Source organism: Leiobunum rupestre, chromosome 1 (assembly GCF_980474605.1).
Source record: "Leiobunum rupestre chromosome 1, qqLeiRupe1.1.hap1, whole genome shotgun sequence".
NCBI classification, from domain to species: domain Eukaryota; kingdom Metazoa; phylum Arthropoda; class Arachnida; order Opiliones; family Sclerosomatidae; genus Leiobunum; species Leiobunum rupestre.
In genome coordinates, this window is record NC_143384.1 from 83,279,839 (window position 1) to 83,304,925 (window position 25,087).

The 25,087-nt window shown below is 39.1% G+C and overlaps 1 protein-coding gene and 1 long non-coding RNA gene across 3 annotated transcripts; one reads left to right on the forward strand and one right to left on the reverse strand.

Moving 5' to 3' along the window:
* Window positions 1-21: 21 nt before the first annotated feature.
* Window positions 22-2,770, reverse strand: LOC149968239 (uncharacterized). Its single transcript, XR_016480487.1, has 3 exons — window positions 2,613-2,770; window positions 1,684-1,911; window positions 22-1,611 (listed from the first exon to the last, which is right to left on the reverse strand). It is a non-coding gene; the product is annotated as an uncharacterized LOC149968239 (long non-coding RNA).
* A 4,883-nt stretch (window positions 2,771-7,653) lies between these two features.
* LOC149968240 (uncharacterized) lies at window positions 7,654-9,635 on the forward strand. Of its 2 annotated transcripts, XM_090172763.1 has the most exons (3): window positions 7,654-8,405; window positions 9,133-9,317; window positions 9,388-9,485. In XM_090172763.1, exons 1-3 carry the CDS (start codon window positions 7,798-7,800, stop codon window positions 9,405-9,407), a joined length of 813 nt encoding a protein of 270 aa, XP_090028889.1. In that variant the 5' UTR covers window positions 7,654-7,797; the 3' UTR covers window positions 9,408-9,485. The 2 variants fall into 2 exon arrangements, with proteins under 2 accessions (XP_090028889.1, XP_090028880.1); XM_090172754.1 differs by having other exon boundaries at window positions 9,133-9,635.
* The last annotated feature ends 15,452 nt before the right edge of the window (window positions 9,636-25,087 follow it).

Sequence of the window (25,087 nt, forward strand, 5' to 3'; positions counted from 1 at the left end):
TTACAACGTAAATGACTTATTTAATCAATCTACTAAAACTATAAAAACAAAACTACCCGTTTCAAGTGAAGTAAGCTATAACCGTACTTCCACGGATAACAACCAAAAACAATATTACACAGCCTCAAGCGCATACTCCACCAAGCTCGCGCCTTTATGAACACATCGAGGTAATCCTATCACCAACACCCGTTTCAGAGGGAAATTATAATTCCGTTTCCCCCTCTTAGGGGCAACGAAATAAAAAAGACAGGAAGTAGTGAGGGGTGCGAACCTTTCACTACGGAGGGCCTGTAAAAAGGGAATTGCCTGGGATTGGGAAATTCCAAATGTTTCCACTTGAGTTCATACCAAAGACTATATATACGCTTCGCTTACTAGACAGGCGTGTTCTATGGCTCAACTTGCATACCGATTGTGGCTCCATCTCGACGCTGGTCAGAATTTTCCCCTAGCTTGAGCTGTGTTACTAGTGGCGCCGCGGGTTCAAATATTAACCCAGCTTTTACAGTGCTACAGAGGTGTTAACAGGTTTTTCCTAGGAACACGCCTGCCTAGTAAACGAAGCGTATATATAGTCTTTGGTTTATTCGATGTTTTTCGAAAGGGTCATATCGGTAACGTGGTATTTTTGAGTAAAACCCTTAGCAGTCGCGTGACGGGTTTTCTAGAAATATTATCAGATCTGTCCCACGTTTCAGTGGCGTAGCCAGGATTTGGTTTCGGGGGGGGGGGCACGTCATTGAAAAAAAATATATATTTGTACGTACGACCATACGTTTCTATGTGCTCCCCCCTGACTACGCCACTGCCACGTTTTGATATTTTTAGGCAAGTCTATAACCATGGATAAAATGGAAATTATGCCTTTGGATATGGTCAATATATTAGATGAAGAATTAATCCCGTGCAAATGTAGGAATACGTGTAGCAGAGCCGCTACTCGAGACATAAAAAACAATGTTGCCATACATAGGGGAGGGGGGCACGTCCCCCTCCGAAATCCAATCCTGGCTACGACGCTGGCTTAAGTTGTTTAGTGTTAGCGTAAATTTCAAATGCAAATACCTAATCTTTGCTATCTATACTATATTCCTAAGTGTCTTCTGTCTGTCTTGCGTCTGTTTCTCTATAGACGTCCGAGCCGTTCAACCTAGGACCTCCAATTTCCTCACAGCTATTCCTATGGCGCAAACGCAGCGAGTCGCGCAATTTTCATCGATTTCCAATTAAGTTAATTAATTAAATCATGCATTTTTTCCCCTGGAACGGTGCCGTGAATCCTGCAACCTACATATCACACCTATACAACCAATATTTTTCTGCCTAAGTCAATTTAGCGGCTGCGCTGGGACGGGGGAAGGGTTTGGTTTATGACTCAGTCTTCACGGGATTTTAGTTCTAGCTGGGGCCCGGCCGAAACAGTCAATAATATTGTTAACACAATCGTCACGCCTGTAAAATACTTTAATCATTGTACTTTACAACTTCATGCCTCAAATTAAAATCTAGATTTATGTTTGGCTAAAACGGGATTTGTTCTTGTAAACTTATATGTTTACAAATATAACGATCGGTCTCATCCATTAGTTTTTAATCAGAAATATTACCCTGAAATGAAAAAAAGTACATAGCATTTAACTTTTATATAAAAAAGTGTTATAATATTAGGTGTTTAGTAACCATATAATTCTTTTTGGCGTCAAACACCATCTCCGTCAATGAATCAATATAACAATAGGTTTTTGCTTCATACAATTTTTCCAATATTGTATGATTTCGATTTTTTGCTCCAAAACATTCTGTATTGAAGTTCGCCAGATTTCGAACGGGCTTGCGGTCTATTTGAATGTTCGTTATAATCAATGGCCGCTAGCAATATTCTTGATTCTTGATTGGTAACTATCCCACCTAAGCAAAATCATTGAAATTGTATTATTTTTGAAAAATACATATTTTGACAGAACGACGGGCCAATACTGCTACCATCTGTACGGAAAATCAATACGAAATTTAGGGCCCGGGGCAAAAGTTACTCGACGGCCCTGTAGCTCTCGGTTATGGTCACCTTTCTGACTGCAGTTTTTTTATAGTTACGCCAAGTTACGTAACACCGATATTACTCTATTATATCTTGGATTAATAATAGAAGCTAAGCGTTAGCTTCTATTATTAATCCAAGATTATATTAATAAATTAGTAAGGGCGAGAAAACCGCCTCTTCCTCTTTCCCTACGGGCCACCCGTAATATTTATAACTCTGATCACATATTAAAACTTAAATATTGTGAACAAATTAAAACTTGAATATCATGAGCAAATTAAATCTTTAATATTGTGAACAAATTAAAACTTTAATATTGTGAACAAATTAAAACTTTAATATTGCGAACAAATTAAAACTTTAATATTGTGAACAAATTAAAACTTTAATATTGTGAACAAATTAAAACTTTAATATTGTGAACGAACTATAACATTAATATTGAAAACATATTAAAGTTTAATATTGTGAACAAATTTAAACTTTAATATAGTTATAGTAGGGATTGAATTGAAATTTAAGAAATCAACGAACTGATTTGCCTCGTAAATAAAAGTTTTGGACTTACCATTTATCAAAGAAATATTTTATAAACTGCATATTTGTGAAAGATAATTAGTTTCTGTCCGTTGACCAACGCTAAAACTCTTTTTTTCGCTTTTCTCCATTTTTCGGCGGACAGTATTTATAAGCTTCTTACACTGTTCTACTCAATCAAGCAAACTTTCAAAAACTCTGTCTAAATTCTTTGGTATGACCCTACCCTTTCAATTTTCGCCACGACCCCCCCCCCCCCCTCCGTATCTCGCCCATTAATTCTCGACCTGACAAATAGGATTGAAATATACAGCCTACAGCTATCGGCACAAGTAGAGACTAGCCACCCGCCGGGGTTCGAAATAGAAAAGCCCATTTGCGGGTTCCATATTGAACATCCTTTTTTCGATGTTCTACCCGGAAAACCAAAATGGACTCTTCTATCTTCGCCACATAGCAAACATTACCCGTCAAATACGAACAAAACTTCAGGAGGTCCGTTTCTACCCTGGCGCCATCTATTTCAAAAAATGGAACTTCAAGAAAGTTTTTTTTTTAAATAGGTCGTGATATAGTGCCTTTAAACTGGACCTGTGGCCAGTAGAGCCTAGGTAGTTTAATTAAAAAACTGGCCACTTACCATTTTTAACCTTCAAAATCAGGCTTTCATAATTTATGGTCTGGTCAAATTATCTATTCTTGACAAAATGTGCTAGAAGCAAAGACCAAACAATTTAAGGGATTAATATAGCATTTTTTTAATGAACTAAAATCTTGTAGGGAAAAACTTTGAATTAATTAAGTGTTCACCAGGGCCTGTGATTGTGCCTTATTTCTTACACTGGCGAGGAAATTGGATGTGGACCAATTAGGTTGTATGAGGCTACACCACACTATATCTAATAAATTTTCATGGAAGGCACTGCTCACACGCACCATTGGATTAAATAACTACTTTTCGTATTCTAGTTAACAAACCGCCAGTTTCCATAATGTAAAGGTATTTTCTAATACCACAAGTAGGGCCAACTTCTAACACTCGCTTTTATTTTATCATCCTCCCAGAAAATTGCCCAGAAGTAATATTTCCGAGAGCCAGGAACTGCAAGTCACTGTTTATATAGTGCTTGTTAAAATAATGGAAATTTTTCACCTTTATGGCAGCAACAAGTGTTCTCCATGGCGTTCCCTTTTAAACAGCTAGCTTTTTGACAAATTAAAGCTTGGCAAAAACACGACATTCTGTTTACAAGTGAAAAGTTTCCATTATTTTCACAAGCACTATACAAACAATAACTTACGGGTCCTGGCTCTTGGAAATATTATTTCTTTTTAATTTCTGGGAAGCATGATTTATTTAAGCGCCTATTGGGCAGAATAATATGGTACTCTTGGTTGAAAGTAATTTTAAGGGGGGGATTACGTGGGGTAAAAGATTAGTGTATATGGCTAAAAGCCCTCACACCATGAACGCAGGAAAGAAACTCACTTACTAAAATATAATTAATCAAGTAATACAACAGGCCGAAACAGTAGCGTAGCTAGCGGGGGTAGCCCTCACCGGTTGCCTTCCGTTTGGGGCCGTTTTGGGGGTGACACCCAACCGTGAAAAAAATTAACTCTCTCAAAAACTAGAGAAATTCGAAAAACATTTTGACTAGTAAGTAGCACAACCTGACATCCGCACCAGGCGCCACTTGGCCGAAACTACGAATGGTAAAAACGAAAGTACAAAATACAAACGTCCGAAAAGAGTTATAGTCAAGCTTGAATGGCCTGCCTTACGTAAAATGTCACAGGCTGAGATCTGGCTATCGTCTGCCACGGCGTTTGGTCCTCTTGCCAGTTACACGGCAGCATTCTAGTTATCTATGAGATTTCTATGAGTTTTAGCGTATGTAACATAATCACTCATAAGTATGCCATAAAAGCATTTTCGTTAATGAAACCTTGTTCACGGGATATGACGTAAATTACGTCACTTACAACTCCGTGACGAAATACGCGTCATCAACTTTACTGATGGGAAACGGAAGGTAGTGAGAATTCCTCGCGCGTTTCTGGCTTTGCCCGTGTCAAGCTTAGCTCGTGCCTCGCGATCACATGATTTCATTTCCATGGTAACCTTTTCAATAGCGCGAGGATTATAAGCATTTTTGCATTTTTGGGTCTGCTCAATGTATGTTCCGCGTGAAACAAGGTATCATTGAAGTTTTTTCAATGGAAATGTTATACAGAGGCATACTTATGAGCAATTATGTTACATATGGTTTTAGTGAAAATTTCGCCGTGGTTTTTGACTTGCTGTTTTCAAGATATCAGATATTTTTTGCATTATATTGTTTTAAAACAATAATGGATCATGCCTGTAGCTCTAAAAATGTTTCTAAATGAAAGAAAACTAAAGGTGAGTAATATAATCTTGGGATGTCTATTGAAATTCCTTATTTCTCAACTTGCCGATGGAGCCCGATTTTTCCGACTTCCGGCGCGAACTCTGTAAAAGACTCACGAAAAAACGCGCTATCTAGAAACGCCGTGATTTCGAATCTAGGGTACGTAGTTATATCAAAGAATATTAAGCCCCAGGAATGGAAGGTGTAGCTCCGTCTAGTGGAAATTTTGCGCCTCTCGTTTTTAAAGAGAGACCGGGTTACGGTAGCCGTTTCCGGTTACTCTGATTTGCTTTGCCGGAAGTTTCTAACGCAGCAAAAACACGCGGCCTCTAATATCAATCCTTCCATTCCTGGGGCTTTATATTTTTTGGTTATATTATCTTTGCTCTTACTGAGTTCCCGGCGGAAGTCGGAAAAAACCATAGAAATCTTATACTCCTACCTAGAATGCTCCCGTCTACGGGAGAACCTGACGCCAAGTCATTTTGTAGCAACGACTAATGATTATATAGTCTTTGCTTAAGCTTCAGCCACTCAGCGGCCATTCATTGACTACGGCAATCCGCTAGCGCCATAACATGGCGGTTAAAAATAGTAGAAGCTCAGACGATTTTTACAGGATCCATCCGATCCAAGCTCGCAGAATTCCCATAAGTTTTTGCTGGAGTTTTTGAACATGAACCACTTCAACATTTTTGGATTTTTATTTAATAATCATATTACTTATTATAAGGAATATTTAAATGCCATTGTGAGGAAGATAAATAATATTTCGTTTAGGTTCGCTTTGAAAATATTTAAGCCTAGGCCTGACATAGGCATAACTTTTAAAATAGCAGGCAATGTCAATGGCAGTTTTGGGAGAAGCAGTGACTGAAGGTCCTTAGTATTAACCTTTGTATTTAAAGGTAATTTCACATTTAAAGTAAGTAATATTATATTTATTATTATGTTTGTAGAAACTTGGATAAACAAAAACCTTATTTATTATATCCCAGAAAAAATACATTACACTAACGAATGACACTTATGTCAAATTGACTACAGTCATTCATTAAACAGCAACAATCATACTGATAATTGTCTTATTTTTCAAAACTTTACCTTCTATTTAATAATATGCTTTTTGTCTTAGAAGCTTAGCCAAGATAAATGTCTCGCACTCTGCTTAAATTCAACATTCCACTGTTAAACAACATTAAGAGATAGTACTCAACGAAGACCGATATTTACAATGTTAAATAAAGTGTTTTTTTAAAAACGGATATTGCAGTAATTATAGTCCGGAGTTGTTGTTCCACTAGGCTCACAGAACTTCCTGAAGTAATTTTTACCAAATCATCAATTTGAAAGCCCGCCGTTGGTTAACATTTCAAATTACCCCAAGGTTTAAGGAAACACAAACTTTTACCTGTACAACGATACATTACCCACCACCGCAAATCGTTTTCTACATGTGGAAATGAAACATCGAGAAGCCATAACAACGCAATAGTTATCCAAAATGTTTGCATATAAGAGAAAAATCTTTACGAGTAAAGAAACAGTCTACCGTTTAAAAACTACATTAAACTCGATCACGGCCCCCTGCACGCGCTCACGTGAGCGCGTGCAGGGGGCCGTGACTCGATTGACGTGGGCCAATCAAATGCGGGTTCTTAAGGTGACGTAATATAAAATCAAATTATTATTTTCAGTAACTCAAACTAGATGGCAACGAGTCGTTGCCGTAGTCACTCTTTGAATCGTGATTGGCTGATAATGACGAAACCTCCGAAAATGTAATTGGCCCATTTTGTATTTATACGGAATCATTCTATGTTATAAGATTTCTATGGAAAAAACTGCCGCCATGGAGCTGGAAGGGCTACCGACATCTAGTTAAAATGTAAAGTTTTAGTGAAAATTGCGCTGTGGTTTTTGACTTTCGGTTTTCAAGATACCAGATATTTTTGCGTTATATTGTTTTAAAACAATAATGGATCATGCCTGTAGCTCTAAAAATGTTTCTAAACGAAATAAACTAAATGTGAGTAATCTTTGTCAAAACGAACCTTGCTCCCAATGGTCTTATGGTCGAATTGACCATATTTTTTAAATGGCTTATTTCCAAGACTGGGTACACAGCCGGGAGTAGTGGCTCACACCTGTAATCCCAGGCGTCCGGGAGGCAGTGTTTGTGGAAGGCCGTGTGAGGACGACTACCAATCCCCCAACGGGTGGTCGGGATACTTCCGCCACGGGTGTCCCCACCCCTGTCCCCACGTATCCCCCCGTTGGCGTGGCCGTTACACCTTGGAAGAGCGAAGTATTCTGGAGTGGAAAAGTCGGGCGCCACCTGCGGCTTTGTAAAATTCCCATCATGCTCTCTTTGGTCGGACGTCATCAAGCCAGAATGATGGCAGATAAAGCTGACGTCCGACCAAAAACCGGTTTAACCGGGGTAGTCTGGGTAATTCTAACAGCAATAGGCGAAAAGGACGTTCTTATTACCGGCTTTACCGCTATGGGATTTTCCACGCCAGAATACTTCCCTTCTCCAAGGTTACACATATCTCACCCTGATTAATCAGTTATTGTGTGTGTGCTGGTGTCTAAGGCCTCGGGTCGACACCGATATTTGTGTATCTCAAAAAAAAAAGACTGGGTACGCTCGGTTTCGTCAATGTCGACTGCTTTATATTATGCTTTTTCTTCCTGTGGTTAACTGGTTATTGGAACTTATTGCTATTGAATCCTTCCACTTTCCTAGAAAATGTAACAATTTGGTTATTTCAAAAGTTAAGTGATTTCAAAGTGTTAAAATTAAACTTAACAAGCATGGAAGCAGATCATAGTGGACAAAAAAACCTTAAACAAGATTCAATGGCCAGCGACACTTCTCGCCCAGTAAAAGAACACCCTTTTTTCAAGCCAATTGGAAAAGGAGTTAGAGTAAATTCTCAAGCAAAACAAATAATACTTAATGTCCTTTTTCACATTCGTGTCATTCGACCAAAGGAATCAATGAACAGTGTTGTTGAACTAACTTCAAAATTCACAGGTGTTAGTCGGAGAACTATTTATCGACTGAGGTCAGAGAAAGAACAGTATGAGCGAATTAAAAGTTTGGCTAATTCAATGAATGAAGAGCTTGAAGGTCAACCACTAACTGAAACAAGTGAAGGTGAACTTCAAACTAGAAGAAATGAAGCACAGTCTCAATCTAATGAAAATGCTGAAAGCGAGATAATTATGTTTAATTCTAATGGAACTGAATTTGTCGCTCAGAACGTTTCAGCAACCCTATCACAGACTGGAATTGCATCAGGGAATAATCGTTTAAAAAATGCTTCCACCTCTAAATCGCATGTAAAAATCAGAGACCCACCATCACCTCGTGCGGAAAGAAAAAAATTTACTCGACCCACGCAAAAACGTCTTGCTAGGTATCACATAGTTATATATATTTACTTTGTATATGCAAGATAACATAAACCACATTTTATTTTTACCCAGAAGTAAATAAACAAAGTTAATTTCTAAATTGTGGGTATCAGCTATCAATTACGAAAATAATAGCTTAGGTTACAATAGTTAAGCATTGGCCATTTTAAAACTGGTATTAAATAGGGTTCCTGTAGAAATAGTAAATAAGTCAGGGAATTTAACTTGAGATGAAAATGGAAAATGTTCACTATAATGTAGTTAAAAATTGTAAATTTTTAGTTATAAAATTCAGGAAAATATTTGGAAATGATTTGGGGATTTGGCACCCATTTTGACAGTAAAAACTATTAAGAGGAGAGAAAAGCAGTTATATGGGGGCACGCTCTACCCTCCCTTCTTGACGCTTAAGCCATGGATTAATTACCTTATTCCATGCTTAAGCTTTGCATGTGACTTGGATGATTTATTAGTACACCCATAGCTCAAGATATCTCTTAGCACCCCCTCCACCTCCTTGAGTTTTTTCGGTATCCGCCACTTTGGCTAATTTTAATCAGAAAAAGCGTTATGAAAAGAGGTTTATTTACTTCTGGTCTTGCAAGAAGATGATCTCATTTTAGACAGATTCCAACCATATTAAAATTGAAATATAAGGAAAAACCAAATAAATAGCAAATTTTGTGAATTCTTAAATTATTGTAAAAATTTATACATTGTTTATTGAAGGTTTGATCCTACAACTGTTTCAAGATTGAAATTAAAGGTGAACGAATGTTTACAATGGAAAGATAGACCACTACCAACCGTCAACCAAATTATGGAAATTGTCAATGACGATCCATCACTACCAAACTTTAAAATAAGAACTTTTGGGCGCATAATGTGTGACTTGGGATTCCAGAAACCAAGAAGTAAAAGGAAATCCATCAAAATCAAAACGCCCTCAAATTTACTAAACAGCTTTTACGCTGGGCCATGTAGAGACAATTCTGGGCCAGTGACAAATCATTTAGTGCAGTCTCCAAACAACTTGGGCAACTATGTTTCACCAACAACAAATACTCCATTTCAAACTCTCCGTAAACCAATGGAAAATCCACTCAATGACTTTTCCATGACAGGTCATCCTTCCGCACGGTCCTGTTTTTACGCTCCTTCTAACAGTACCAGTAGTTGAATGTGAAATTCAATAATGTCTTTCTATTTGATAAAAACACTTAGGCAGCTTAGAGTTCGAATTTAATCTGTTTGAAAAACTAAATGCAAGAATGTATTAGTTTATAACTAAGGAGAATTATTATGTTGAGATGTTTTGTGTGCATCATGGTGGAATTTCCCCCTCTGGCACAAAAGCGGGAGAAAATATCTTTGGCTTCAATGGTGTTGGAACCATTGAGTTGGGAATAAATAGAGGTACAACTAAATCTGGCTGGCGCGGGACCAATTTCGTTCAATAAGGAGACTTTATCAACTATATCGTTTTACCGTGGCGGCATCTGTCGCTAGTGATGGCTACTATATTGCAATTGATTTTTTTCGCGAATCTGATGCGAAATTGAAATGTATGATTACTCGTAACAAACAAACCTTTGAAGTTGTTTAAAAATTATTTTATTCTGTCAACACGATCCTTTTTAACTCAAGTTACGGTGAGTTAGCTAATAATTATTTATTTTTACAAAATATAGCGGGCGCTACCGCCTAATTATAAAAATGAATTTCGTACAGTTATCAGAACAGGTCCCGCGTAACCATGGCAACCGAAATCGTAATTGTAATTCTAGCAGTATTATTCCCAATTCAATAGTTGGAACACATCAATTGTAGGGAACCAGGCTGATGTATTTTTTTCAATGGGGAAAAGTTTACGTTAAAAATTGTCTCAACATACTCATTATCGTTTAGTGTAAATAAGTACATTCTTGCTAATTGTTGAAATATAATAGATTTTATTACTTAAAAAATGCAATCCACTTATAAGGTATTTTTTAAAACCTGTGAGTTAATTGGATTGTGGTGCTGGTGTCAAACCATAAAGTCCCATGCTTTTTATCATTTATTTCCATACGCCTATATTAAAAGGTGGGTAAAAATGTCGACCCACCCTGTGAAATTTCAATTTATATGAAAGGCCAATAAGAAACTGCTATTTCGTTACACGTCGTCTGAAACGCAGACGATTTTAAACCGAAAACACAAAACTACGTAAGACAAGCAATTCGTTTTCATATAAATTAAAATTTCGCGGAGTGGTTCGACATTTTTACCCACCTTTTAATAGGGACTTGGCCATAGAGATAGAAAAGGAATAGAGGCACTATTGTATCTGGCGAATCGACCGCGAGTTCCGACCCCCTTTTCGCCCATGTAGGAAGCCATGAGATGGGCAGATTACGTGGCGCCATCGACGCGCGGTGAAATGAAATACAAAATGCCTTTAGGAAAATCAACTGTCATTTGATGGAAACAAAAGAAGGATAGATGGCGTTGCAAATTCTGCACATCTCCGCTTTCATACATGCGTGGGGGGGGGGGGGTTGAATTTTTTTGCGGGTCAAAAACAGGGGTGCCTTCACGCGGTAATCATCCCTCTATTTCTTTTCTATCTCTATGGACTTGGCAGTACTACGTCACAGGTTTTTTTTCAATAGTTTTTATCGTGGGAGAAAAATTTTACCACAATGGCGGCCATGGCCAAAGCTACGGAGCAGCCTTGGAAATAACGGTGGTCAGGTGGTCAAGGACCAGTTAATTAATTGTTCAGAACAGTTAATTTATTCAAAATTTGGGGGGTCACTGGTCACCGTGTCCAGTTTATCAATTCGAAATAATAACACAAAAACAGAAGGTGACCAGTTTAATAATTCCAAATAATAGGAGATGACCTATTAATTAAAGGTTTATATCAATTTTTATTTCCCTATTCACTGGATTTCTATGTACAGCAACTCCTCTTACTACCTCAAACCTTCAATCCTCTAGTCTCGCTTTCCCCCGAGTACGGTAGGCTACCTGGCTACGCGGTAACGGAACGAGGACTCTGGAGTTACGGGGCCTAGAGAAAGAGAGTTAATACGGTAAATTACGAGGGTCTTCTAGGCTCTGGTAGTAGTCTTAGGTGAGATAGTACTATATTGTACTATTCTGGTGGTACTCGTAAAATAAAGTTAAATATTTTGAATACGTGTAAAGTTAATGTTACCAACATAATCTAACTTCTAAACATGTAGTATATGTTTTTTAACGCATATAAATGATATTAGCACATTTATATAAGACCAGTTTAATAATTCATAAGCTATAGGGGTCACTGGTCATAAGGACCAGTTTAATAATTCATATGCTAGGGGGTCACTGGTCATAAGGACCAGTTTAAAAAAAAAACCCTTATTTCCAAGGCTGCTACGGAGTCTCTATAAAGGAGTATAAATATTCTATGGTAAGACATAAGCTGACCATCTGAAAACGGTTTCAACTAATCCTCATAGTAGTTGGATTATGTGTCAATTTCAATGAAGGAAGCTGTTCCATGGGCCAATAAAAGCATTAATCCAGGACATGACCAGGGTTGGACATAAGTCGCTAGTCACGTTATTTGACTACTAAATTAATGCTCAGACTACTAAAATTAATCAAAATCTGGGGGCTCACCTAAATATTCTTAATAATGGCGAATATGGAGTATCTTAAATTAAGCATTCGTCAATCCCATTTTATTTAAAAAAAAAAAAACAATCACATCGTGTAACTCATGTGATAATAAACTCCTATTTTAATGCTGACGGCTAAAGCAAAATGTAGGCTATCCTTCTGGTTTTTACACCCCTATTTTTACCCTCACTAGTTAGTTACTATTAAAATAAATTAAGGTAGGCTCACTGCCCAACCCTGCGCATGAATTTCATGTCGTCATGAAGTAAAAACCCTGGAGGGGAAATAATTATCAAAACTGCTCTGCTTTTTTGGCGGAGTGCTAGGGATCGAAATGAAAAGTTGCGGCGTAAAAAATCGCCAGGGTTGGTTAAAAACCGACTTTTCTTAAAATTAAAAAGGCAGTATTGTTTTAACCCGTTAAATCACCATTAAAAAAATATTCTTTAAGCCCTAATATGTTTTCCTCCTAGTGTTGAAGTTTTTAACGGACGATTCAAATCGAAAGTATTAGTTTCGTACTTTCGTTATTAAACGACTTGTTATTCATATTTCATTCAAAATAAAAGATTATTCCGCTTGTTTACGCAGCTTTTATTTATACTTTTAAAATATAAAATAGATTTTAACCATGAACTTTTTCAAGTGGTTAAAGCCTGTCTGAATAGTTCTTGCCAACCCCGAAAATCGCAACCTCGCTCCATCTCCTGCCATGGGTATGAAAATAGTTACACAGAAATTTAAAAATCCAAGGCTTGTTGAAATACATAAAAGTTAGTATCTGTAACGTTAGTCATTAGAATTGTACTATTGGGGATCCACCGCAATTTGGTTTTTTATTTTATTTATTTTTGAACATTCAATGGATAATACAATTTTATTAAAAATAAACCCCCGCTTTTCGAGAAACATTGAGTATTTACGTTATATTTCCAATTTCAGTTATATTCCAATTTCATAAATTCCGCTTTACTTTTCTGCTAACTTTTACTTTGAGATAGGTCTAGTAGAACACGCGAAACACACTAGTGGTATACAGACAATACGAAAACTTGGTAAAAATAGTCTGTATAAAATTCAGTAGGAATGATTAGGTTAAGTTAGGTTAGGTTAGGTTGGGTTCAATATATTTTCATTATTATTATATCATTCTATATTACAACAAAGATATCAAATCGTAGTAAAGTTCAAAGGTAGTAATACTACCGTCATGTACCCTACGATATATCAAAATTTATAATTAGGACCAAAATTGCGCTGTATATTCTACATATATTAGGAAATAAAACGTTATGTATGAATTTGGAAATATAACTTAAATTCTCAATGATTCTCAAAAAGCGGGGGTTAATATTTAAGAAAATTGTATTCTCCAAGGAATGTTTAAAAAAAAACAAAATGGCGGCGGATCCAACACTACGATTTGATATCTTTGTTGTAATATAGAATGATATAATAATAATGATAATATATTGAACCCAACCTAACCTAACCTAACCTAATCATTCCTACTGAATTTTATACAGACTATTTTTACCAAGTTTTCGTATTGTCTGTACACCACTAGTGTGTTTCGCGTGTTCTACTAGACCTATCTCAAAGTAAAAGTTAGCAGAAAAGTAAAGCGGAATTTATGAAATTGGAATATAACTGAAATTGGAAATATAACGTAAATACTCAATGTTTCTCGAAAGCGGGGGTTTATTTTTAATAAAATTGTATTATACATTGAATGTTCAAAAATAAATAAAATAAAAAACAAAATTGCGGTGGATCCCCAATAGTACAATTCTACCCGTTAGTCCATGATTTAGTAAGTGTTAAAAAGTAAATACCATGGGTAAATATTGTGTTTACCGTAATTGTAAAACCCACAGTAAATCAAATAAAGTATATCGCGCTCAAAATGTGCAATACTACCATCAATGTATATATTTCCACCATGAATATCGAACTATATCATTACCCTCTGTACCATCTGCGTTTTACATAATCACTTAAACGCTTGTCGTCGACTCTATACAGAAAATGTTTCCAGGACTGCGCGATTTAACCGGCGAAGATGATGACTCTTGAATCTTACAATGTTAGAAAAATAACTACTTTAACAAAATTTCTTGATAATCTTAAATACAGGAATTGGCTTTTAATATACTTACCTATATTCGTTCAATCAAAAAGATGTGTTGTAATATTTTATAAAAATAAATTTCGCTCTAAGCCTTGGCACTGAGAGCAAGCCAAGTTTGAAGTTTCAAAACAATTTGAAGGGCAACGTTTTGAAACTTGACTAGCCGCTCAAAAATTGTTTTGATGGTTTCAAAACAATTTTAGAGCGGCGACGCGTGAACAACGTCATAGTAACTAAGCCCCTCCCATCCTAGCGACTGAGGCTAGAGTAACCTAATGCAGATGGATATTCAGGGTTGAAATGAATTCGCGACTGAAACGAGTCTAGGTGGCGTAACCGTCATTATTGTTAAATAGATACATGGCAGACGTGTTTTAATTCTGTTGAGAGAATAGTTGATTTTATAAAATGTCTTTACGCTTGCCCAACTTGTTGAAATGTTGCCCTGGAATAGTAAGTTCAGCCAATCAGCCTTGGAAATAAGCTATTTTTTTAACTGGTCCTTATGACCAGTGACCCCATAGATTATTAATTATTAAATTTGTCCTTGTGAGCAGTGACCCCCTAGCTTATGAATTATTAAACTGGTCTCATATAAAATGTTCTAATGTTATTTTATAAGCCTAAAAAATCTATACTACATGTTTAGAAGTTAGATTATGTTGGAAACATTAATTTTACACGTATTCAAAATAGTTAACTTTATTTTATTAGTATCACAAGAATAGTACTGTCGTGAACAGCGAAATAAAAGACGCGAACTTTTCCGACATAAAAACCGGTAAACCTTTTTCCTCTTATTTCAAAACAGAACTGGCCGTTAATTTATTTTTACACGCGCAAATAACACCTTTTTTAACAGCAACCAAAAACTCACTTTCACGCGCGCGTGCGCTATATAAACATTTGAAAACGAATATAGGTACATGTACTATACAAAATTACGATGTGTACAACCGAACATTCCGCCCGCCTTGAAATAACGAATTTCAAATGAGATAGTAAAAGTCCGAAAAGTTACATTTGCATACATAAATAACCCTTAGTAAACAGTTTGAATACAATTAAAATCAGTCTAGTGGTAACTGGCATAATTTAACTACGGGTCTTTTCAGTGATTTGTCAGAGGTTCTGACAGTTACGACGCGAACTTGATTGTCTTGTCCTGGATGAAGTTCAGTGATTCTTGCCATTCTCCACTTGGTTGGAGGTAAATCTTCATCTTTGAGCAAGACCAAGTCGCCGACTCGTAGATTCGGTTTTGGTGTAGTCCACTTTGGACGTTGTAGAAGGCGAGAGAGGAATTCATTTCGCCAACGGTTCCAAAAGTGCTGCAGTACTTGTTGGCCCAATTGCCAACGTGACAGGCGGTTGTCGTTTTCAGAAGTGAGATCGGGTTCGGGTATTGCGGTGAGTGCATCTCCGATTAGGAAATGTCCAGGTGTCAACGCATTGAAGTCGTTTGGATCCGAGCTTAACGCCGTTAAAGGACGTGAATTTAAGCAAGCTTCGATTTGGCAAAGAAGCGTTTGCATTTCTTCAAAGTTTAAAACCATGGTGCCAAGAACTCGTTTCAGATGATACTTGACGGACTTCATCCCGGCTTCCCAGAGGCCTCCAAAATGTGGCGCTGCAGGCGGGTTGAAGTGCCAATTAATTCCTTCGTCTGCGAGGCATCGTGATACTTGATCGTTGTTGTTTGTAGAGACTATGAATTTGATGAATGTTTTCATCTCTCGATCGGCTCCTGTAAAGTTGGTTCCACAGTCGCTGTAAATGTCGGCGCATTTTCCTCGTCGAGCAACAAAGCGTTTCAATGCTGCCAGAAATGCTTCGGTGGTCATGTCACTGACAAGTTCAAGATGAATTGATCTTGTGGTAAAGCAAGCGAAGACGGCAATGTATCCCTTAAACCTGAAGTGACTTCGTCCCTTCATTAGTTTAAGGGTAAATGGTCCTGCGTAGTCGACTCCACACTTCAAAAATGGCTGAGCAGGATTTACTCTCGCTGGTGGTAAATCGCCCATAAGTTGCTTTACAGTGACTGCCTGCTGTCGTACACATGAAACACATCTTCTGATATGGAAACGTATGGCATCACGAAGACCGAAGATCCAATAACGTTTCTGTAAGACAGAAGTTAGTAGTTGAGCACCTCCGTGAAAATGTTTCTCGTGCTCGTGTTGTATTAGAAGTTCTGTTAATTTGCTCTGTCTCGGTAACAGTGCCGGATGCCTTTGTTCGTATGGTAAGTTGGAGTGGCAAAGTCTGCGACCAACTCTAAGAATCCCATCTTGATCGATGTACGGACGCATCGAAAGGATTTTACTTTTCCGTGGTAATTCCTTGTTTTGTTTAAGGCAAGCTATCTCTTCGTTAAAACTGTTGCTTTGGACGACCCGAATCCAATGGGATAGCGCCTGTTCGTTCTCTTCCTTCGATAAAGGTCCAGTAATCCTCAATTCTGTCGCATTTCGCGAATTGAAGACAAAACGTAGAATGTAGGCGGTGATATGAATGAGTTTTTTAAGCGCTGAAAATTTGGAAAGGAGCGTGAAATCCATTTGATTATGTGTTACTAAAGAAATAATTCGTCTTTCCTCGGATAAACATTCATTTGGCTCTGAGAGTTCATGTAGTTCTTGCGTTGTTGCGGCGAAAATAAGGCACTGCGGTCCATGCCACCAGAGACCATGATTTCCCAGTTCGCTAGCGGATATTCCTCGAGAAGCGCAATCTGCAGGGTTGCTGTCTCCTGAAATGTGATGCCATTGCGCTCTCGGTAGTTTCTCGTGGATTTCTGACACTCGATTGGCTACGAACGTTTTCCAACGTTGCGGTGGAGCTTTCAACCAAGCTAGGACGATTGTTGAGTCCGACCAGCAATGAACATCAGCTATATCCAATCTCAATGACTCCCTGATCAGTTGAATCAGAGAAGCCAAAAGTAATGCACCAGATAATTCCAGTCTCGGAAGTGTGATTTGTTTGAGCGGAGCGACTCTTGTTTTCGCAGCGATCAGTTGTATTTTGATTTGTCCGTTGTTATTCACAGTCTTCAGGTATACGGCAGCTGCGTACGCTTTCTCCGATGCCTCACAAAATCCATGCAGGCTAATATCTGTAGCATTAGCTTGCGAAATGTGCCGTTGAACCGTAATGTTTTCAATTTCTGTTAAATCGGTTCGAAACGACCTCCATTTAGCTTCAAGTGGTTGGGGAAGTTGCTCATCCCAATTCAATTTTAGCTGCCACATTTCCTGTAACATCAGTTTCGCTCGAACGGTTACTGGTGCCAACAGTCCCAGAGGATCGAATATCCTTGCTGTATCCGAAAGAATCGTACGTTTAGTGATTGAACTTCTTGACGCTGGAGAAGTAACCATAAACGAGAAATTATCAGCCGAAGGAGTCCAATATAGGCCGAGAGTCTTGACTGATTCGTCGTTCTCGATGCATAGTGGCTTTTGTAAATCCTTCATGTTGGCTGGTAGTGTATCCAATAATGCAGCTTCATTCGACGCCCATTTCCTTATTTCAAATCCTGCTTGAGATGTAGCTTGAATGATTTCTGACTGAAGTCTTAAAACGTTCTCAATCGTTTCGTCTCCTGTCATTAGATCGTCCATGTAGAAGTCATTTTGTAAAGCCGAAGATGCCAACGGAAGTGTCTCTTTCACGTCATGGCCGAGTTGCTTCAAGACTTTAGTTGCTAGGTATGGCGCTGATGCGGTTCCAAATGTAACCGTTAGCAAACGGTATTCGAGCAAGGGTTCGTGTGAGTTGTTTCGCCAAACAATTCTTTGAAGATCGGAGTCGTCTGGATGTACTCTAATTTGACGAAACATTTTGGCAAGGTCTGCTTTCATTACAATGCAATGTTGACGAAAGCGAATAAGGAGGTTGACCAAATCATCTTGAAGTTTTGGCCCCACTAGCAGATGATCGTTTAGGGAAACTCCAGTTGTAGATTTGGCAGAGGCGTCGAACACCACACGAACTCTCGTGGTGGTACTGTCTTCTTTGAATACCGCATGATGAGGCACGTAGTAAGATGGATTGGTTTCGATTTTTATTTCATTCGAGGGAATGAGTTCCATATGTCCAAGGGCAATGTATTCCCCCATGAACTTGCGGTACTCCTCATAGAGATTCGGGTTAACACGTAGACGTCGTTCTAAGTGAGAGAATCGACGGATTGCCATTTGTTTAGAATCTCCAAGTTTTGGTGCATCGTTTATCTTTGGTAATCGTACAGTGAATCTTCCTGTAGAGTCACGTGTATGTGATTCTTCAAAGTTCTTTTCACATTGAATTTCTGTTGGAGATAGTATTCTTCGAGGCTGGATGTCTTCTAGCTCCCAAAGATGTTTCAAATCTGCTTCCAATGTACAATGGTGGACCTTTATTTTCGAACTTCTTCCGGCCATCAGCAATGGACCGGAAACTGCCCATCCGAAAAGAGTATTAAAGGCACCTGGAAGACCTTCTTTCCCCTTGCAAATGCCATCTTGTAAGAGCTCTAGATGCACGTCAGCACCTAGTAAAATATCCACTTGTCCAGGGCTATGAAAAGTTGGATCAGCAAGTGTTAAGCCTTTCAAGTGTAGACAATTTCCAGGATCGAACGGACTGTTAGGTAAATAATCCGTGACCTTTTTCAGGACGATTGCCTCGACGATGACCTCCAACGTGTTAATGATATTTGACTGAATATTCACCATGACACTGCCTTGAGAGGTGTTCATTCCGGTTGCTCCAATTCCGTCAACTGAGACGTTGAAACGTGTTCGCTTCAATCTTAGTTTCCTCGTGAATTGTTCCGTGATGAAACTGGCTTGAGAACCCGAGTCCAGAAGCGCTCGGGCTGGATAAAGTTGCTCGTCAAGTCCCTTGACTTGGAACATTGCGTTTGCCAAGATAACTTGGGTTGATCCAATTATTTCACGAGATGGGCATGAAACTACACCGGAGGTTGCCTTCGTCTTCGTTAATTCCTTCTCTTGATGTAGAAGTGTGTTATGTCGTGCGTTGCATTTCCTACAATGACCAGATTTGCAGTCATTGCTTTGATGACCGGTTCGTAAGCAATTGAAACACATGGCACTCCTCTTGACCATGTTCCAACGCTCGTCCGAAGATGCATTCAGAAAATTGGTACATTTGTATACAGAGTGTGTTTCGTTGCAAAAGTGACACGTCTCGCTCAGAGCACCATGATGAGCCTTTGTACTCGGTCTCTGATGTAATGGAGGCTTCGACTTGATTGCAGTAGTTGTAGGCGGAGCTGCTGCTAAGGCTCTGGCCCGTTGTTCAAGAAATGTAACGAGATCCTCGAAAGTTCGTCTTTCGGTCCCCCTCAGGGAAAGTTCCCATTGTCGGCGAGATTCTGAATCCAGTTTTTCCTTTACAAGATGAAGTAGTATGGAGTCCCAATGTTGTACTGGTTCTTTGAGAACCTTGAGCGCCCTTATGCATTCGGCGGTGGTATCGATGAGCGTTCGTAAAGCGGATGAAGATTCTTGGATGACGTTAGTTTGACTGAAGAGACGTTTTACGTGTGCATCGATGATTTCCCGGGTAATGTTGAACCGATTGTTTAAGATATCCCAAGCTTCCAGATAATTAGCGTCAGTTACCGGAATAGATTGAACTAGGAGCGCTGCTTCGTTTCGTAATGATGACTTCAAATACTGAAACTTCTGAGCTCCGGTGAGCGATTCGTTGTTGTGTACGGTGGCCGTGAAGAGATCATGAAATGGAAGCCAATCGACGTAACCACCGCTGAATGATGGAAGTTCCAGCTTAGGTAAACGTACATCACTAGCTGGTCTGACTTGTCTCACTGGAATGTTTGCTGCTCTTTCATTTGATTCAGTGACGAGTAGGATTGTCAGATCTTCGAGTCGAGCGACTAGAGGGTTGTATTCATCTTCGTGATCCGCGAAGTCGTCGTCGTCGGGATCGATATTTGCAACTACGGCATCGTGAACCTCATCCAAGTCTTTCGATAGTTTGTCCACCTTGTCTACATACAGCTTCAAGGCGACGTCAGATAGATTCGTTGCTGTTTGACCCACCGCATTTTCAATCCTGGTGATCTGTCCCTTGATAGCTGCTCTTCTTCTCACCAGAACATCCATGATGACTTATGTTGATTCGTTTACGATCGGGATATGATCGATGGTTTAAACGGTTTCCAACGGAGAATCCACGCTAATTTTCACTGTCTCTCACGGAAAGATAGCCGATTCGATGATTAGTTGAGGAACATAATCAAGTTGACGAATGTATCCGGCTCGACGGACCAAAAAATGTCGTGAACAGCGAAATAAAAGACGCGAACTTTTCCGACATAAAAACCGGTAAACCTTTTTCCTCTTATTTCAAAACAGAACTGGCCGTTAATTTATTTTTACACGCGCAAAATAACACCTTTTTTAACAGCAACCAAAAACTCACTTTCACGAGCGAGTGCGCTATATAAACATTTGAAAACGAATATAGGTACATGTACTATACAAAATTACGATGTGTACAACCGAACAAGTACAATATAGTACTATCTCACCTAAGACTACTGCCATAGCCGCCCTAGAAGACACTCGTAATTTACCGTATTCTCTCTCTCTGCTCTAGGCCCCGTAGCTCCAGAGTCCCCGGTCCGTTACCGCGTAGCCTACCATACTCGGGGGAAAGGGAACTAGAGGATTGAGGGTTTGAGGGCAGAGGGGGTTCGACAGTTTCAACTCGTTCGTGGGATGCGAGCGACGGACTCTGCATAAAGCCTCGACGTTCGGCTGCGGCGGTGGTACGCGGAGTCGCGGTACATAAGAATCTGGTTAAATAGGAAATCAAAATTAATAGAAACCTTGAATTAATAAACTGGTCATCTCCTATTATTTTATATTATTTCGAATTATTAAACTGGTCACCTTCTATTTTTTGATATTATTTCGAATTAATAAACTGGACACGGTGACCAGTGACCCCCCAAATTTTTAATTAATAAACTGGTCTGAGCAATTAATAAACTGGTCTTTTACCACTTGACCACCGTTATTTCCAAGGCTACAGCCAATGCCTAAGAATGAGTACATAAACTCTTTAGTGGGAGAGAAAACGGATCCACAGCTGAAGCGGGGAGGCAACATTTCAACAAGATGGCCAAGGTTATGTTATAAAAAGAACTATTGAAACTCCTTTCGGATATAGTAATAGACTATAGACTAGTATTTCCACTGGAATGTGTAAATAATTAAAGCAGTCAGTCAGTGACGCTACTCAAGGTTTTTTTATTTAATTTTTGGCTATACCAGAAATACATGTATTTCTGGCTATACTTGTCTGTCCTTTTAACTAATGGAGATCGGAATATAACCGGTTTTAAGATTGACAATGAGCTAGGACATCGTTTCCGTGAAGAAATTTTTTCCCAATAATGCTTTGAATCCAGTGTTTTATATTAAAGTTTTCCATTTGATTGCTCGAGATTCGCTCAGAATCGGTCTCTGACGTCATAGATCTCGTCATAAATCGACTTGAGTAAAACCGCAAATGGAACTTATCATTAACATATTCCCGCGCTTTGTTGTTTTTCGTCTGCTAGTAATTTGAATTTTCACGTCTTGGTCTGCCATTTTTCCAAAAAATCTAAAAGGAACACGCAAAAATTTGCTCCAATCTCGATCTCGATCAGTTGATCTGTCGAGATCGGCCGATAGGTTTTACGCGTTCTCGAAGCACCCGACAGCGGGAAATGGGACACGCGAAACTCGATCGTAGCATATCCAAGCACGCAAATGGAACATAAAACGATGATCAGTGTGATCTAGAGCGCTTGAGAGCAGTTTAAGGGCAAACTTTATAATAAATATAGTGTAACTAACCCTATGCATTAAAATACTGAATAAAGTAAAATCAAACCACTTTTGCATAGTAAAAATTAAAAGAACATTTTATTTAAAATGCTGGTCACGACTAGTTTCGCTTACCGTTCGGTAGCATCATCATGATGCTACCGAACGGTAAGCGAAACTAGTCGTGACCAGCATTTTAAATAAAATGTTCTTTTAATTTTTACTATGCAAAAGTGGTTTGATTTTACTTTATTCAGTAAAACTTTATAATAGTCTAGATTCCATTTCTGATAGATTTATAGATTATTTAGAAGTCGAAGTAAGTGGTTCTCATCCGCTCAATTAGTATATTTGCTTCTGTTGCTCCGCTTTCAGTAGTAGAAGTATTATCCTGTTGGATATTATCTTCCGTTTGCGTAAACTTAAAGGCTCGCTGCTACTTACCGGTACCCTACGGGTCTACTAAGAGCAGGGGCCAGGAAGGGGCCCACGCATCACAAGTGGGAGGGGGATGTTGACTCGTTGAGGGGCTCAAAGAAGATCGATGCCTAACTTAAGGGCCCTGCTGGTACCGGAATATGGGAAGATTCCAGGGGCGGATCTAGATATGGTCTTTCTGGGCTGCAGCCCGGGTCCCCTTCAATCGAAATTGCGGTCAAAGAAATAAAAATAATTTAAAATTAAGAAACATGAATATTTTCAATTACCCTGCAAAATGCATCTGATACCCTCCAACTTGAGCTCATTGGATAGGCCGCAAACAGTGTTAATCCATGGCCCCCAAATTTAAAGGTGCTTTTCAGCTTCATGCCAAATTAAGTGAAACTGTTCAGACCTTCTAACATCTAAGCTAGCTTTACAAACAGCAACGATTTCCGTTAAAACGACTTTAACGACAGTGAAGTTGCTGAAGATATTTAATTGGGAAACCTACCCGCGGCACTCACGACGTCAGTGGCTTCCTCCAAGTCCTCGCGTTATCTCTTTTCAACCATATATTTTGCAATGCTATAACTGTATGTAATCAAACTTTTTTCTATAAAAATTAAGACCTTTTTTCTCACTCGACCACCTAGTGTTGCGGCTTTGTGGCATTTTAAGAATTATATCATAACCCCGATGTTTTAAATCTTCTTCATTCGTTCCTCCAGTTCTGGTTCCTCTAAATCATGGATTAAATAAGTAGCTTCGCTTCCACAAGCTAACATTCGAGTGCAAAGCTCGCGTTGGGTCGATGCAATTTGTTTTTTATTCCCCCACTCCATATCGACCCCCTCTCTAGCTGCTGTTTTAAGAGTGCTGGGCTTGAGAGTGCAGAGTGCTCCTCAAGTGAACATTATCTTTCTTGATTTCAGGCGTCGGACACTGTCTCCCCACCAACGCCACCAACTTCTTCTTAATAAACTACATAGCTACCAAGTTCACGTTGCTTCTCTTTTGTGGGAAGCCTCCTATCTTTAAGTAGAAGAATTTAACGTGGATTGTCCCAGAGTTGAATCTGTATGTTATCATGTTTCTTCTGGTGTACCAAAGGGGCTTTTGCTCTTTACAGTCTAACATAAAGACGTTATCTCTGCGGCTCTCTATTTACGCAAACGATGTCAGTGACGAATGAGATGAAAAGAACCATACGTATTAGAACTAAGAGATACTTTAATTAAAACATTGAAGATTACAATGGAGCACAATAATCGAACTGAACACAATAATAAGGGTAAACCCAGGGTTTACATACATATTATAAAACAAATATATATACACTTAAAAATATATCTGGGAGTAAAAAATACAACAAAGGCTCTGTGAGATAATTCAGCGGTGAACAATGAAGGTACAAACAGTCTGTCTCGGCCGAATTGCTTTCCCAGTGACTAAAAACACTTCCATCTGACTGGGAATAAACTGCTGGAACTAAATAAAAAAAAACAAGGCCCTCAGTCTTCATCGCCCTGGTCCAACCCTCTTTTTAAACGTAAACGATCGAAGGCGGGCATAATAATCCACATTAGCAGAATAGTTTCCCAGGGTGAGCCTGAGCTAGGGTATTTTTAATAAGTATTGTGAGCCTGAGACGAGACCGATAAGTTTTCACGTTAAAAACCGAGCCCGAGTTGAGGTATTGTGGAACGCATATTGTAACTAGTGAGCCCGAGCTTGAGCCCCTGTTAACATACAAATTACTTCGAGCTCGAGCTTGAACCCATTTCATGATTCACATTACTTGGAGCTCGAGCCCAAGCCCGTATTAAAAATTAACGTACTAAGAGCTCAACCTTGAGCTCGACATAATACTTGAGCCCGAGCTCGAGACTGTTTTTGGTAGTTGTCATATCTGAGGTGAGCCTGAGCTCAACTCACGATTACGATTGAGCCCGAGCCCGAGACAGATTTTAATACTGTTTTCGTATCTGAGAATGAGTTCTATCTCCTTCCAATTCGCGATATTGTTCGAAATTTATTTCGGCAAACAAATGTTAGAAGCTAGCGCGGCCTAGCGCCGTCTGGATTCCCGGGCTCAGGGCTGCCTGACTGTCTCCGACTGTCTTCCAGGTGTGCCAGTGATGCAAGTATGGAGCTCGAAAACACTAATTGTGCGACGAAACATCGAGCTTGAGCTTGAGGCTTTAGTAGTATTAAAACATGGTGAGACCGGGCTCAAGGCCACCATTCTATTTGTAAATAACTATAGTGTGCCTGAGCCCGAGATCACAGGTCGAATTGTAATTATTGTGAAACCGAGCCCGAGCCCTAGACCACCCGTCGATTAATTCGATTTGTAAATATAGTGAGTCCGACCCCGAGACGGTTCGTAGGTTTTAAATCTACTGAGCCTGAGACCTCACATCGGCGGGGAAATTTAGATTGCGAGCTCGAGCCCGAGACCCGGCCAATAATTGGCGAGACCAAGGTGAGCCCGATACCATCCGTAAACTCAAATACGAATTCAATGAGGTGAGCTCGAGCCCAGATCTTGGCGCTGACCTATGCTGTCATTATTTCTTTGTAATTATCATAGAACGCGGTTTTTTTATATTTTGAA